The sequence below is a fragment of the Thunnus albacares genome, chromosome 17, assembly GCF_914725855.1.
Source record: "Thunnus albacares chromosome 17, fThuAlb1.1, whole genome shotgun sequence".
In the NCBI taxonomy this organism is placed as follows: Eukaryota; Metazoa; Chordata; class Actinopteri; order Scombriformes; family Scombridae; genus Thunnus; species Thunnus albacares.
This window is the reverse complement of record NC_058122.1, coordinates 17138646-17152962: the sequence shown is the minus strand read 5'-3', so window position 1 is coordinate 17152962 and position 14317 is coordinate 17138646. Positions and strand designations below refer to the sequence as shown.

At 35.6% G+C, this 14317-nt stretch overlaps 2 protein-coding genes and 2 gene segments (V, D, J or C); 1 reads left to right on the top strand and 3 right to left on the bottom strand.

The window, feature by feature from the left end:
• Positions 1–120: 120 nt before the first annotated feature.
• LOC122966962 lies at positions 121–694 on the top strand. The segment is given in 2 exon segments: positions 121–264; positions 357–694. Coding segments are annotated over 2 exon segments (378 nt in total).
• A 2242-nt stretch (positions 695–2936) lies between these two features.
• On the bottom strand, positions 2937–6476 carry LOC122966246 (immunoglobulin lambda-1 light chain-like). The gene is made up of 4 exons (XM_044330303.1): positions 6367–6476; positions 5955–6280; positions 4350–4383; positions 2937–3475 (listed from the first exon to the last, which is right to left on the bottom strand). Exons 1-4 carry the CDS (start codon positions 6404–6406, stop codon positions 3150–3152), a joined length of 726 nt encoding a protein of 241 aa, XP_044186238.1. The 5' UTR covers positions 6407–6476; the 3' UTR covers positions 2937–3149.
• On the bottom strand, positions 2937–13597 carry LOC122966243 (immunoglobulin lambda-1 light chain-like). 3 transcript variants are annotated; one of them, XR_006398356.1, is made up of 5 exons: positions 13487–13597; positions 13076–13401; positions 10190–10223; positions 8899–9352; positions 2937–3021 (listed from the first exon to the last, which is right to left on the bottom strand). XR_006398356.1 is itself a non-coding variant. In XM_044330299.1 (4 exons), the coding sequence occupies exons 1-4, from the start codon at positions 13524–13526 to the stop codon at positions 9027–9029; spliced, it is 726 nt and encodes a 241-aa protein (XP_044186234.1). In that variant the 5' UTR covers positions 13527–13597; the 3' UTR covers positions 8828–9026. The 3 variants fall into 3 exon arrangements, 2 of the variants coding, with proteins under 2 accessions (XP_044186234.1, XP_044186235.1); XM_044330299.1 differs by lacking the exon at positions 2937–3021 and having other exon boundaries at positions 8828–9352; XM_044330300.1 differs by lacking the exons at positions 2937–3021; positions 13076–13401; positions 13487–13597 and adding exons at positions 11129–11454; positions 11538–11649 and having other exon boundaries at positions 8828–9352.
• Positions 7402–7993, bottom strand: LOC122966257. The segment is given in 2 exon segments: positions 7402–7727; positions 7820–7993. Coding segments are annotated over 2 exon segments (366 nt in total).
• Positions 13598–14317: the final 720 nt, after the last annotated feature.

The window sequence follows — 14317 nt, the reverse complement described above, 5'->3', positions numbered from 1 at the left end:
TGTATGAATTTGAATGCATGAATACTTAGGAAGGTGACAAAGTAACACATACAGCATGAAAGCAAAACAGATTCAGCTCCTCCTCCTGTCAGTCACTCTCAGTTTCAGTGTTGTATTAAATTGCTCCTCCAGCACCTCCTCTCCTCATCCTCCAAACCCTCTCATCTGTCAGCAGTAAGCTCACTTTCCAAGTTACAAGGCCATTCTCAGCACACACTGACAACATGCTGGGGACCCTCTGCACTCTCATCACTGCTCTAACATGTAAGGAGGCTGACTTACTGCAGCTTTGACCTCATGTTGGATTCATCAGTCTGTGTGTTTCTCTTGACTCCGTGTCATCTTGTTGTTTTCAGGTGTGAGTGGTGTGACGGTGGTGACACAGAAGCCTCCTGTTGTGACGCTGAGGAAAGGAGAGACAGTCACCATGGACTGTAACCTGGGAACTGTTACTAATGAACGAGCTTGCTGGTATAAACAGATTCCAGGAGGAGTTCCTCAGTATGTTCTGAGTTTTCATCACAGCTGGGGCTCTCCAAACTATGGTTCTGGTTTCTCCTCTCCCAAATTCACATCTAATCATCAGTCAAAATCAGATTATCGACTGATCATCAACAATGTGGAGGAGCGAGACTCAGCAGTCTATTACTGTAAAACATGGGACAGCTCTGTGCGTGAGTACGTATCACAGTGATTTACACCGTGACAAAAACCTCCTCACTGAATACACTCACTTCTGCTTTTGATGCTGTAAGAATGTTCACTAAATATGAAACCATCCATTAACCAAAGCCGTATCCAATTGACCCATGTTACATGAGAAAATATTTCTAAAGTATGTCTCTACTTTATTCTACACAACAACAGTAAAAGTAATAGTTTACATGAATCCATCTTTTCACTACTACAAACATTCACCCCTGCAGTGTTGAAAGGAAGCTGTTACAATAACAGATTGTGGTTTTATCTTCACAAATAAAAGCAGCTTTAGACTGAAACCATGTTTGTGATCACACAATAAAAAAATGCCCAAATATCTGTTTTGTAGAAAATTATCTACACCATTAACTACACCTTCAGTATAATCTGCTTATTACGTCTAGCAGAACTTTAATGCACATAATATGACAACAGATTTGTATGGTTTAGGTTTCAGATCAATACATTTATGATTTTCTATGTTTTCAGGCTTAAGTTTTGAAAAACTGAACTCCATCAAAAGGGTAATTTATTCTCAGACTTAACAAAATGGAAAGATTATTACAAAAATGTATAAAACCGCTTTTTATCTGCAACACTTTTTGTGGTTTATTAATGATGAGCATTTGGCCTTACAAGATTTAGAAATGACAAATTCTGACATTAAAACATATTGTTATTTGTGTCCCAGTGAATATTGTTACAGTTCACACCTATTTAGTTGGAGGAAATGATTTAGCTTTGCTGTGTTTTGCATTGATTGTTTTAATAAAGAGCATTTTGTTTGAAAAAAAACCCCAAATCAAATCTGATGTAGTGAGATTATATAAAGGCACAGGATTCTCATTTATATAATTATCAATCAAATAGCTACAGATCAAACAAATATGAAGCATTGAGTTCATTCATTACAAATTCACATTGCAATAATCTATGTTCATTAATTAATGATTTGTAGGCCCCTTTGCCCCTTGTGGCTAAAAATGACTTTGTGAAAACACCTCATGGTGTTCTTTGCATTTTGTTTGTAATATTGAACTATAATTAAGTTGTGACTAAACTTGCTGGTGTAGATTTTTTTCCATGCACACTCTCTACACGTGAACCTTTTTTTCCATCCTTTGGAAACATGTAAGAATGAGTCACAGAAGAAACTTTGAGTCACACCTTTCAAATGTTACAGACTGATTGGGTTTGGCTTGAGCCACTTTTAGCACTGGTGTGCATGTGCCGGCTCACAACACAAATAGATTCCATGAAATATCTGCTGATTATATGGTTTTCCCTAATTTACTGATTTCACCTGAACAGAAATAAGATTTACATTCTCACATAGGAATAAAAACAAAACAGTCTTTAACATATTATCTGCAACATGCTGAGGAGGAACTCAGCTGATAATGGGACATATTGGTAAATATACAGTATTTTATAAACAAATTGAATTCTGGGCCCAAAACAGAATGATAGATTATTTACCATTTAATGAACAAATCAAAATGACAGAAGTCACACTCAAAGGCAGATAATTACTACATCGCTATCTGTATGGATAAGATTGTTGTTGAAGACTGTAGCACTGTAAAAGTGTCTTTTTCTTTGTCCAGTATGAAAGAGATATTTGGATAAAAGTATATTTGATGATATTTATGCTTGCTCAGTTGGAGTTTAAAACTAATCTTCATTGAATTTCCACATTTTTCACAAGTCAACAAGAGATATTTATTGCAGTATATCTGCTTTGACTCTGCAAACATGTCCATAATTCACACAAATTGGAGGTCTATGATTGATCAAATGATAATAGTTAAAACATCAGTGTGTTCCCAGTCCCACCAGGTTCTTCTGATTTTACAGAGAGCTGACGTTTGAACTCTTCATTTACATGCAGCTATAAATAAGAAACGAGGGCCAACAGGTGCATCCTGGGAAGAAAGAGGGGGAGGAGAGAGACGACGCTTCACTGAGTATGAAAACTCAAAGTTTCAGTTGCTACTCATCTTATATTACTTTTTACATCTTAGACTCAACCTGATTAAAAATATTGATCAATTCTGCAAACAATAAGGATACAATTTTATTAATCTAAGTGTATACTTTTTTGATATTTCAACCACAATCTAGAAATATCGATCCTACAATATATGTCTCTTGAATTAACTTTATTAATGAGATAAACATTACAATCAATAGCTCTGGTGAGGTTAATTTTGCAAGAAAAAAAATCAACAAAAATATGTTTTGGACAAAATGTTTATTTTTTTTAAATTTTTATTGAATAAGACTTAATCAATTTTAGCAATTGCAAAGCTGATACAACACCTCCACCTAACTGTCACAACATTTATTACAAGCATGCAGACACATCTTTACTAACATCTAAACCATGTAATGACTAAACAGCACAAACAGTAAAGAAACAGATTTTAAATGCTCATTCTGGTCCTCTACTATTCTTCAGCGGGACACTTTGACTTGTTGATGTTTTTCTCTGAAGTCTGGGAGCCCGCAGACACTTTACATGTGTAAACCTTGTCCATGTTCCAGTCTGAAGTCTGGATGGACAGATAGCTGCTGATTTGGAAAGTCTGGTCTGGTTGCTGAACAGCGGTGCTGCTAGAGATCCCACTGCTCACTGGACTCCCAGCAGACAACCAGGTCACATCTGCAAAAGGCACAGACTGACTGGACAGACAGACCAGAGTGGCTTTGTTGGACTGGAGCTCAGCACTGGACGGAGGGAAGACTGTCAGGACAGGAGGAGAGAGGCTGGAGCCTGAAAATACATGAAGGACAGTTATACAAAACTGCCATTAAAGTCATGAAAAAAACTGAAAAAAAAATAGAAATTAAATCATTTATAAGAAGTATGACATTACCAGATTCATTCATTAGATGTTGCAACAATATAACAATCAAACAGAAGAAGTGAAAAGCATTTCAAATGGTAACATGTAAAAATCATCACCTAAAATATGAGCAGTGTTAATTTTTTAAGCAAATTTCTATCTATTATGAAGTGAGATTACAATGATCACTTGGAAAAAGAAAACATTAATTTTTCTTCTTTTTCTTACAAAGTGGTGTTTGAATTCTACTGAAATCACTTCAGTCACTGTGGGGAATGAAAGTATATCACTTTGCTTTAGTGGTGTTTATATAACCATTAAGAAAAAAACAGAATTGAAATAAACTCGTAATCCAGATAAATTCAAAATCATCCTTAAACTTTAGAAGATTAGTAATTAAATAACACAAGCACAGTAATTTAGTATTGATATCATAATGTAAAATACTTTTGACAGATAATATAACATTCCTCTAGCAGATTATTCAGTGTTTTTCAATGTTAGAAAAATGTTAGAACTTCTCACTAAATGTAAATAATAAACAAAATCTTGCACATCTCTTAAACATAAATACACACAACTTTAGAGTATTTGTAGAAAACATTTTAAATATTGTGTAAACACTGTGTCTTTGCATTCAAAGACATAGTTTAACAAAGCTGAAGTACAAAATGAACCTACAATTCAGTGAAAAACATATTAAACATTATCGTCAAGAACACATACGTTGATTATTTTCTTTTAATATGCATCAGAAACAATAAATCTATCTTGTTTTATGATCATTTTAAAAGTACTTACTTGTCACGATCAGCTTGGTGCCTTGTCCGAATACCACAGTGATTCAGTTTGTACACATGGCTGTACAAAAACCTCCTGACTCTCACTAATGAGGGGAGTGAAACTGAAACATCCTGTTGAGACCAACTTTCACTGTCAACATCTTATTCTCTTCATCACTCTGTTTATATTCCAAAACACTGCTGGACTTGAGGATTGATTCTGAATCTTCTGTTGCATCATTTTGTTTTCATGTTGAAAAGTAAAAGTCCAAATATCATCATTGAATAAAGAGAGATGATGGTGGAAATGTTTTCTTTCATAAATGCATCACTCACACAATTCAGCAAAGTTTACATGGGTATTATTGAGTGCAGGGTGATATAAAATTCATTCTGTGTTTAACTTGCTTCCTCCAAAGGTCATCTTCAAACATCATATTTTAATCAAAGCAATTAAAATAATCAAAAAGAAATGATTATATAGAAAATAAAAATGGCTCATGCAATCTGGACTCATCAGGCTATTTATTATGTCCCGTGTATATTGTTGACATTGTTTGGGGTCTCACAGTTCTGTATTTGTAAACAATATTCATATTATCTGCTAAATCAACCATTTTTGTTCTATGAATATATTTTTCTCTCTTATGACCACATTGAAACCCAACATGTAGAAAAGTATGTTTTGTTTGCCAAAAAGTAATTCACATACAAAGACATGTGCTGTATATCATCCCACATAGTGATGTCACTTCTGTTTGGGGCCAGTTAGACCACAGAGAGGTTGAACTCCCTGTTAGACCTCTTATGAACAGACTATAAAGACTAATTTTGGATTTGGGAGGAGTAGTGCTGTGAAAAAGTGCTGACAACATCAATCACAGATAGAGCTGATGAAAATTAATTGTATTTAAACATGTTTTACAGCTGGGTTCTCAAAGACCACAAACAGAAGAAATGTATTATTTTCTGTAGCTGTCTCCTGAAACATGTCATCTGTGCAAAATCATATCAGCAATTTTCATAAAAGCCATGAAGTATTAAGCTGATAAAACAATGTTATGTATATTTTGGGGGTCTCAGGACTCCAAACACAAAATTAGAGTTCAATTATAAGCAAAGCATAGTGTGAACAGAAATATTTATCTCTTGTTGCATTTTATCACAGTTCTCTAAGTCATCTACTCACATAATTGCATAGTAAATCTTAATCCACATTAACTTTGATTGTGTAATGTTTGTACTTGTTGATGATTTTAAAGTATGTGTCAAATGATCTAATTGAAAGGTCCACTTAGCAAACTATTCCCATTTAGAATATTTATCACGTGTCCCCAAAGTTAACAATAAATCTCCATTCTTACATTTGTTCACCACTCATTAGTCTCTTTGAATTGCCTTGCAAATGAAAAGGAAAAAACAACAAACATTGAACTTAATTATCTCTTCAATAAATATACAACTGAACTTTTATATAAAATTTAAAATAGATTAATGAAACTGGTTTGTACTGATGTTTAAAGTCTCATGTAGCTACAGAGAACATTAGTTGATGTGTGAGAGACTCAAAAAGCAGAAGTACTCTGTGAAGAGGTTTTTGTCACAGAGTAAATCACTGTGATACTCGCTCATTAGCAGAGTTGTCCCATGTGTCACAGTAATAGACTGCAGAGTCTCCTGCCTCTGCCCGCTTAATGATGAACTGATAATCTAATTTTGATGAAGATCTAGAGTTGAATCTGTCTGAGGAGAATCCTGTTCCAAACTCGGGTGAAGTGCTCCCATAGTAAAAAGTCAGAACATACTGAGGAGCTTTACCAGGAACCTGTTTATACCAGCTGACATAATATCCATCATCTCTCTGAATGTTGCAGTTGAGAACAACTTCTTGTCCTGTAGAAACTGTGTGGACAGCGGGCGTCTGGGTCACAACTTTTGCTGCATCAACATCTGTCAACAAACACAGAAAAACACATGAGTTAAAAGGTTTATAGCTGAAAATATGAAATATAAGAGGAATCAGAAGAATATCTTACATGTTAGAGCAGTGATGAGAGTGCAGAGGGTCCCCAGCATGTTGTCAGTGTGTGGTGTAAACGTCCCTTACTGTCCAGCTGAGAGGTGAGCAGGGTTGGAGTGTGAGGAGAAGAGAGACTGAAGCTTATAAAGACACTGAGGAGAGAAGAAGTGGAGGAGGAGGAGTTTCAACACTCAACACGGTTTTTGTTGAAAAATCACCTACATCATGTTTGCAGTGTCACATTAAATAATTTCTCATTAAACAATATTGTATAACTACTGTTGTTCATGAAAACCTGTTATTGTGTGAGTATTATCTACTCTAAGGGTGATATCAGATTAATTCTATTTAACTTCCTGTGTTAATCATTAGATATTCATTAGATTACATTGACCACATGATAAATATATCATAATTGGTTTTTTTTTAATCAATTTATTTTTTTCATGTTCTCCCAAAGTTGTATTTTATATGCAGCAAACACTGTTCTATAATAAGCAGGATATTGAGTAAACTCTCATCTCAGTATTTTTATTCTTCTAAATATTTCTCTCACCAAGCAAACATGTTTGCTAATAATCCAAAATGATCATAAATCAAATCAAGAATCTCTGTATCTTCTTTAGAGTATCTGTTGTTACATTAATATAGCAATGATCTGCTCATGTTTTAGCTGCATTTGAATGAACCGTTTATTTCTGCAACAGCTGTGTGTCAGTAAGGGTCTGTCCCATGAATGCAGGATGCATGTAGTTAGATTACTGTTACCTTATTGTAAGAAATCGTGAGAATGCATGAAGAAGATTTGGGAGTTTGTAAAAAAAATATATTGTGTATATAGGAAGTTACAGAGAGTTTTGGTTCATTGCTTCACACTCAGTGTGGATGTGTCAGTGACTCAGAAAGCAGAATGTGAGAATCCAATAAAAACTGTTCTGAAAACATATGTTTCATTATGTTGGGAAGGTGAGAGCATTAGCTAATGGCTTCACTCTCAGTCATGTGTAGGCAAGTCAAAAAGCAGAAGTGTTTAGTGAGGATGTTTTTGTCACTACTCGTTAACAGAGCCATCCCATGTGTGAAAATAGAAGACTGCTGAGTCTCCCTCTTCCACATTGTTGATGATCAAACGATAATCTGATTTTGATTGATGAGTAGATGTGAATTTGGGAGAAGAGAAACCAGGGCCGTATACTACAGAGCTATAGTCATGACGAAACTTCAGCACAAACTGAGGAACTCCTCCTGGAATCTGTTTATACCAGCGAGCTGATTGATCAGTAACAGTTCCCCGGTTACAGTCCATTGTGACTGTCTCTCCTTTCCTCACTGTCACAACAGGAGGCTTCTGTGTCACCACCGTCACACCACTCACACCTGGAAACAACAAGATGACACAGAGTCAAGAGAAACACACAGACTGATGAATCCAACATGAGGTCAAAGCTGCAGTAAGTCAGCCTCCTTACATGTTAGAGCAGTGATGAGAGTGCAGAGGGTCCCCAGCATGTTGTCAGTGTGTGCTGAGAATGTCCTTGTAACTTGGAAAGTGAGCTTACTGCTGACAGATGAGAGGGTTTGGAGGATGAGGAGAGGAGGTGCTGGAGGAGCAATTTAATACAACACTGAAACTGAGAGTGACTGACAGGAGGAGGAGCTTTGGTTCAATCTGTGTGGTTTGTGACTTTTGTTGGTCACTTATCATCAAAGGAGGGAAATGTCTCATCTGTCTTCACTATTTTCAGTGTAGTTGTTAATTTTTATTTTTAAAATACAATAAATTCATGATGTGAAAAGAGCCTTCAGTTTGTGTGAATTTCTTTCTTCTTCATAATGACAGATGAAAGTTTCAAAAATTTTGTGACATTTTGCTCATTCTACATAGAAATTTATAAAAAAAAATCTTCTAAACTACATTTTTTCAGAAGTCAACAAGAGACTTTTGTTGCAGGATATAAGGTCTGGTTTTGCACACGTGTACATTATATACAGATTAGAGGCAAACTCTTTGATTGACTAAATGATAAGAGAGCGGACACTTGACATCTTCATTTACATGGAGCTATGAATAAGGAGAGGAGGTCTGCAGGTGCATCCTGGGAAGAAAAAGAGGGAGGAGGAGAGAAGTGACGCTTCACTGATGAAGGATGAAGACTCAGTTTCAGTTGCATTTCTCAACATGTTAACAGGAATCTAAAACCAGATGAAGAAGTAGTTCTGTTCTCTCTTGTGCTTTTATTGCAAATGTAAACTCAAATACAATGTAGCTTTCTTCATTTATATATAATAATGGATATTTCAGTAAGAATAAACTACACATAAGTCTGTCATCTGTGTGTTCTGGATTAACTGTAATTATCAGTGAGATGAACATTACAGGACAAATAAAATCTAGTGAAGGTTACACTTATTGCAGGTAAATCATTACTGTTTTAAATCGTATTTACATGAGAATTAAAAAAATACAAACTATGATGTTTTATCACAATGCTTTTATTTTATTTAACGTCTCTTCAAAGATGCAACAATTGCAAAGCCGATACAACACCTCCACCTAACTGTCACAACATTTATTACAAGCATGCAGACACATCTTTACTAACATCTAAACCTTGTTATGAGCAAACAGCACAATCAGTAAAGAAACAGATTTTAAATGCTCATTCTGGTCCTCTACTATTCTTCAGCGGGACACTTTGACTTGTTGATGTTTTTCTCTGAAGTCTGGGAGCCCAAAGACACTTTACATGTGTAAACCTTGTCCATGTTCCAGTCTGAAGTCTGGATGGACAGATAGCTGCTGACTTGGAAAGTCTGGTCTGGTTGCTGAACAGCGGTGCTGCTAGAGATCCCACTGCTCACTGGACTCCCAGCAGACAACCAGGTCACATCTGCAAAAGGCACAGACTGACTGGACAGACAGACCAGAGTGGCTTTGTTGGACTGGAGCTCAGCACTGGACGGAGGGAAGACTGTCAGGACAGGAGGAGAGAGGCTGGAGCCTGAAAATACATGAAGGACAGTTATACAAAACTGGCATTAAAGTCATGAAAAAAACTGAAAAAATAGAAATTAAATCATTTATAAGAAGTATGACACTACCAGATTCATTCATTAGATGTTGCAATAATATAACAATCAAACAGAAGAAGTGAAAAGCATTTCAAATGGTAACATGTACAAATCATCATCTAAAATATGAGCAGTGTTAATTTTTTTAACAAATTTGATCAATTATGAAGTGAAATTACAATGATCAGTTGAAAAAATTGATGGTATTTGACTTTTAATGAAATCACTTCAGTCACTGTGGGAAATGAAAGTATATCACTTTGCTTTAGTGGTGTTTATATAACCATTAAGAAAAAAAAGAATTTAAATAATCTCATAATCCAGATAAATTCAAAATCATCCTTAAACTTTAGAAGATTAGTAATTAAACAACACAAGCACAGTAATTTAGTATTGATATCATAATGTAAAATACTTTTGACAGATAATATAACATTCCTCTAGCAGATTAATCAGTGTTTGTCAATGTTAGAAAATGTTAGAACTTCTCACTAAATGTAAATAATAAACAAAATCTTGCACATCTCTTAAACATAAATACACACAACTTCAGAGTATCTGTAGAAAACATTTTAAATATTGTGTAAACACTGTGTCTTTGCATTCAAAGACATAGTTTAACAAAGCTGAAGTACAAAATTAACCTACAATTCAGTGAAAAACATATTAAACATTATCGTCAAGAACACATACATTGATTATTTTCTCTTATATACACCAGAAACAATAAATCTATCTTGTTTTATGATCAGTTTAAAAGTACTTACTTGTCACGATCAGCTTGGTGCCTTGTCCGAATACCACAGTGATTCACTTTGTACACATGGCTGTACAAAAACCTCCTGACTCTCACTAATGAGGGGAGTGAAACTGAAACATCCTGTTGAGACCAACTTTCACTGTCAACATCTCATTCTCTTCATCACTCTGTTTATATTTCAAAACACTGCTGGACTTGAGGATTGATTCTGAATCTTCTGTTGCATCATTTTGTTTTCATGTTGATGTTAAACGTCTAAATATCATCATTGAATGAAGAGGGATGATGGTGGAAATGTTTTCCTTCATAAATGCATCACTCACACAAGGCAGCAAAGTTGATGTGGGTATTATTGAGTGCAGGGTGATATAAAAATCATTGTATGTTTAACTTTCTTCCTCCAAAAGTCATCTTCAAACATCAAATTTTATTCAAAGCAATTAAAATAATCAAAAAGAAGTAATTACACAGAAAATTGCTCGTGCAACAGAGGACTCATCAGGCTGTTTATTATGTCCTGTGTTAAATGAAGTGTTTTTAGAGAAATCATTGTTTCTTCTGTTAAATGATCTAAAAGCAAGGTCCACTTACTGAGCTGTTCCCCGACTGTTTAAGATATTTCTCACATACATGTGTCCCCAAAGTCAAGAATAAATCTCTATGCTTATATTTGTTCATCACTGATCAATTTCTTTGCATTGCATTGTCCAGTGCAAATGAAAAGGAAAAAACAACAAACACTGAGTTTAATTATCTCTTCATGAGATCAGCCAATAAACTTTTACATGAAATGAGTGTTTTTTTAAGAACAGATTGATGAAACTGGTTTGTATTGATCTTTAAAGTCTCATGCAGCTACAGAGAACATTAGTTGATGTGTGAGAGACTCAAAAAGCAGAAGTACTTTGTGAAGAGGTTTTTGTCACAGAGTAAATCACTGTGATACGTCCTCATTAGCAGAGCTGTCCCATGTGTGACAGTAATAGACTGCAGAGTCTCCTGCCTCTGCCCGCTTAATGATGAACTGATAATCTATTTTTGATGAAGATCTAGAGTTGAATCGGTCTGAGGAGAATCCTGATCCAAAGCTGGGAGAACTGTGAGAATGGTAAAATTTCAGAACATACTGAGGAGCTTTACCAGGAACCTGTTTATACCAGCTGACATAATATCCATCATCTCTCTGAATGTTGCAGTTGAGAACAACTTCTTGTCCTGTAGAAACTGCGTGGACAGCGGGCGTCTGGGTCACAACTTTCGCTGCATCAACATCTGTCAACAAACAGAAAAACACACGAGTTAAAAGGTTTCAGCCTGAAAATATGAATATAAAAAGAATCAGAAGAATATCTTACATGTTAGAGCAGTGATGAGAGTGCAGAGGGTCCCCAGCATGTTGTCAGTGTGTGGTGTAAACGTCCCTTACTGTCCAGCTGAGAGGTGAGCAGGGTTGGAGTGTGAGGAGAAGAGAGACTGAAGCTTATAAAGACACTGAGGAGAGGAGAAGTGGAGGAGGAGGAGTTTCAACACTCAACACGGTTTTTATTGAAAAATCACCTACATTATGTTTGCAGTGTCACATTAAATAATTTCTCATTAAACAATATTGTATAACTACTGTTGTTCATGAAAACTTGTTGTTGTGTGAGTATTATCTACTCTAAGGGTGATATCAGATTAATTCTATTTATCTTCCTGTGTTAATCATTAGATATTCATTAGATTGCATTGACCACATGATAAATATATCATAATTGTTTTGTTTTTATCAATTTATTTTTTCATGTTCTCCCAAAGTTGTATTTTATATGCAGCAAACTCTGTTCTATAATAAGCAGGATATTGAGTAAACTCTCATTTCAGTATTTTTATTCTTCTAAATATTTCTCTCACCAAGCAAACATGTTTGCTAATAATCCAAAATGATCATAAATCAAATCAAGAATCTCTGTATCTACTTTAGAGTATCTGTTGTTACATTAATATAGCAATGATCTGCTCATGTTTTAGCTGCATTTGAATGAACTGTTTGTTTCTGCAACAGCTGTGTGTCAGTAAGGGTCTGTCCCATGAATGCAGGATGCATGTAGTTAGATTACTGTTACCTTATTGTAAGAAATCGTGAGAATGCATGAAGAAGATTTGGGAGTTTGAAAAAAAAAATGTGTATATAGGAAGTTACAGAGAGTTTTGGTTCATTGCTTCACACTCAGTGTGGATGTGTCAGTGACTCAGAAAGCAGAATGTGAGAATCCAATAAGAACTGTTCTGAAAACATATGTTTCATTATGTTGGGAAGGTGAGAGCATTAGCTAATGGCTTCACTCTCAGTCATGTGTAGGCAAGTCAAAAAGCAGAAGTGTTTAGTGAGGAGGTTTTTGTCACGATGTAAATTACTGTGATGCCTCCTCGTTAACAGAGCCATCCCAGCTTTGGAACAGGATTCTCCTCAGACAGATTCAACTCTAGATCTGCTGAATCTCCCTCTTCCACATTGTTGATGATCAAACGATAATCTGATTTTGATTGATGAGTAGATGTGAACTTGGGAGAAGAGAAACCAGAGCCATAACATACAGAGGTATAGTCATGACGGAACCTCAGAACATACTGAAGAACTCCTCCTGGAATCTATTTATACCAGCGAACACTACTGCCAGTAACAGTTCCCAGGTTACAGACAAACACTGAGTTTAATTATCTCTTCATGAGATCAGCCACTAAACTTTTACATGAAATGAGTGTTTTTTTAAGAACAGATTGATGAAACTGGTTTGTTTTGATCTTTAAAGTCTCATGTAGCTACAGAGAACATTAGTTGATGTGTGAGAGACTCAAAAAGCAGAAGTACTTTGTGAAGAGGTTTTTGTCACAGAGTAAATCACTGTGATACGTACTCCTGAGCAGAGCTGTCCCATGTTTCACAGTAATAGACTGCAGTGTCTCCTGCCTCTGCCCGCTTAATGATGAACTGATAATCTATTTTTGATGAAGATCTAGAGTTGAATCGGTCTGAGGAGAATCCTGATCCAAAGCTGGGAGAACTGTGAGAATGGTAAAATTTCAGAACATACTGAGGAGCTTTACCAGGAACCTGTTTATACCAGCTGACATAATATCCATCATCTCTCTGAATGTTGCAGTTGAGAACAACTTCTTGTCCTGTAGAAACTGTGTGGACAGCGGGCGTCTGGGTCACAACTTTTGCTGCATCAACATCTGTCAACAAACACAGAAAAACACATGAGTTAAAAGGTTTCAGTCTGAAAATATGAATATAAAAAGAATCAGAAGAATATCTTACATGTTAGAGCAGTGATGAGAGTGCAGAGGGTCCCCAGCATGTTGTCAGTGTGTGGTGTAAACGTCCCTTACTGTCCAGCTGAGAGGTGAGCAGGGTTGGAGTGTGAGGAGAAGAGAGACTGAAGCTTATAAAGACACTGAGGAGAGGAGAAGTGGAGGAGGAGTTTCAACACTCAACACTGTTTTCATTTATGAATCTCCTACATCACATATGTGGTTTCATATCACATTGACAAATTATTTCATGGCAAAAAGCGTTACTGCTGTTGTTGTTGATCATATATCTATTTTTCATTATAAAGGTGTTTTGTTGACATGTGTCTCCATACTCACATCACTTATTCATAACAATAAAAGCCAACATGGTCATTTGTCATCAAGAGAAGCAGACGAGATGATCACTCTATCATCAACCACTGCTATAAAACATCTCACATGTTAGACAAAACAGAAATATTTGAATTGACGCAGTCACTCATCATTGGTAAGTCACAGAAAGTGTTGCAGATAAAAAAGTGGTTCTATACATTTTTATAATAATATCTCCATTTTGTTTAGTCTGAGAAAAAAATGACCCTTTTGATTGAGTTCAGTTGTTTCAAACTTAAGCCTGAAAACAAAGAAAATCATAAATCTAATGGTTTAAAACCTAAAGCATAAAAATCTAAGATGGTTGTCAAGTTATGTGCATTAAAGCTCCGCTAGATGAACAAACACATTATACTGAAGGTGTAGTTGGATCATTTTCTTCAATACAGATATTTGGGCATTTTTTTATTGTGTGATCACAAACATGGTTTCAGTCTAAAGCTGCTTTTATTTGTGAAGATTA

Bases quoted from the DNA above. Each gene is read 5' to 3' on its own strand.
- LOC122966246 (XM_044330303.1), bottom strand. From the start codon at position 6,406: ATGCTGGGGACCCTCTGCACTCTCATCACTGCTCTAACAT. The intron at 6,281-6,366 runs GTAAGATATTCT...GTTTGTTGACAG, and splicing joins TCTCATCACTGCTCTAACAT to ATGTTGATGCAGCAAAAGTT. The intron at 4,384-5,954 runs GTATCACAGTGA...TGAATCACTGTG, and splicing joins ACAACTCTGCTAATGAGCGA to GTATTCGGACAAGGCACCAA.
- LOC122966243 (XM_044330299.1), bottom strand. From the start codon at position 13,526: ATGCTGGGGACCCTCTGCACTCTCATCACTGCTCTAACAT. The intron at 10,224-13,075 runs GTATCACAGTGA...TGAATCACTGTG, and splicing joins ACAGCTCTGCTCAGGAGTAC to GTATTCGGACAAGGCACCAA. The intron at 9,353-10,189 runs GTAAGTACTTTT...ATGTATTTTCAG, and splicing joins CACCAAGCTGATCGTGACAA to GCTCCAGCCTCTCTCCTCCT.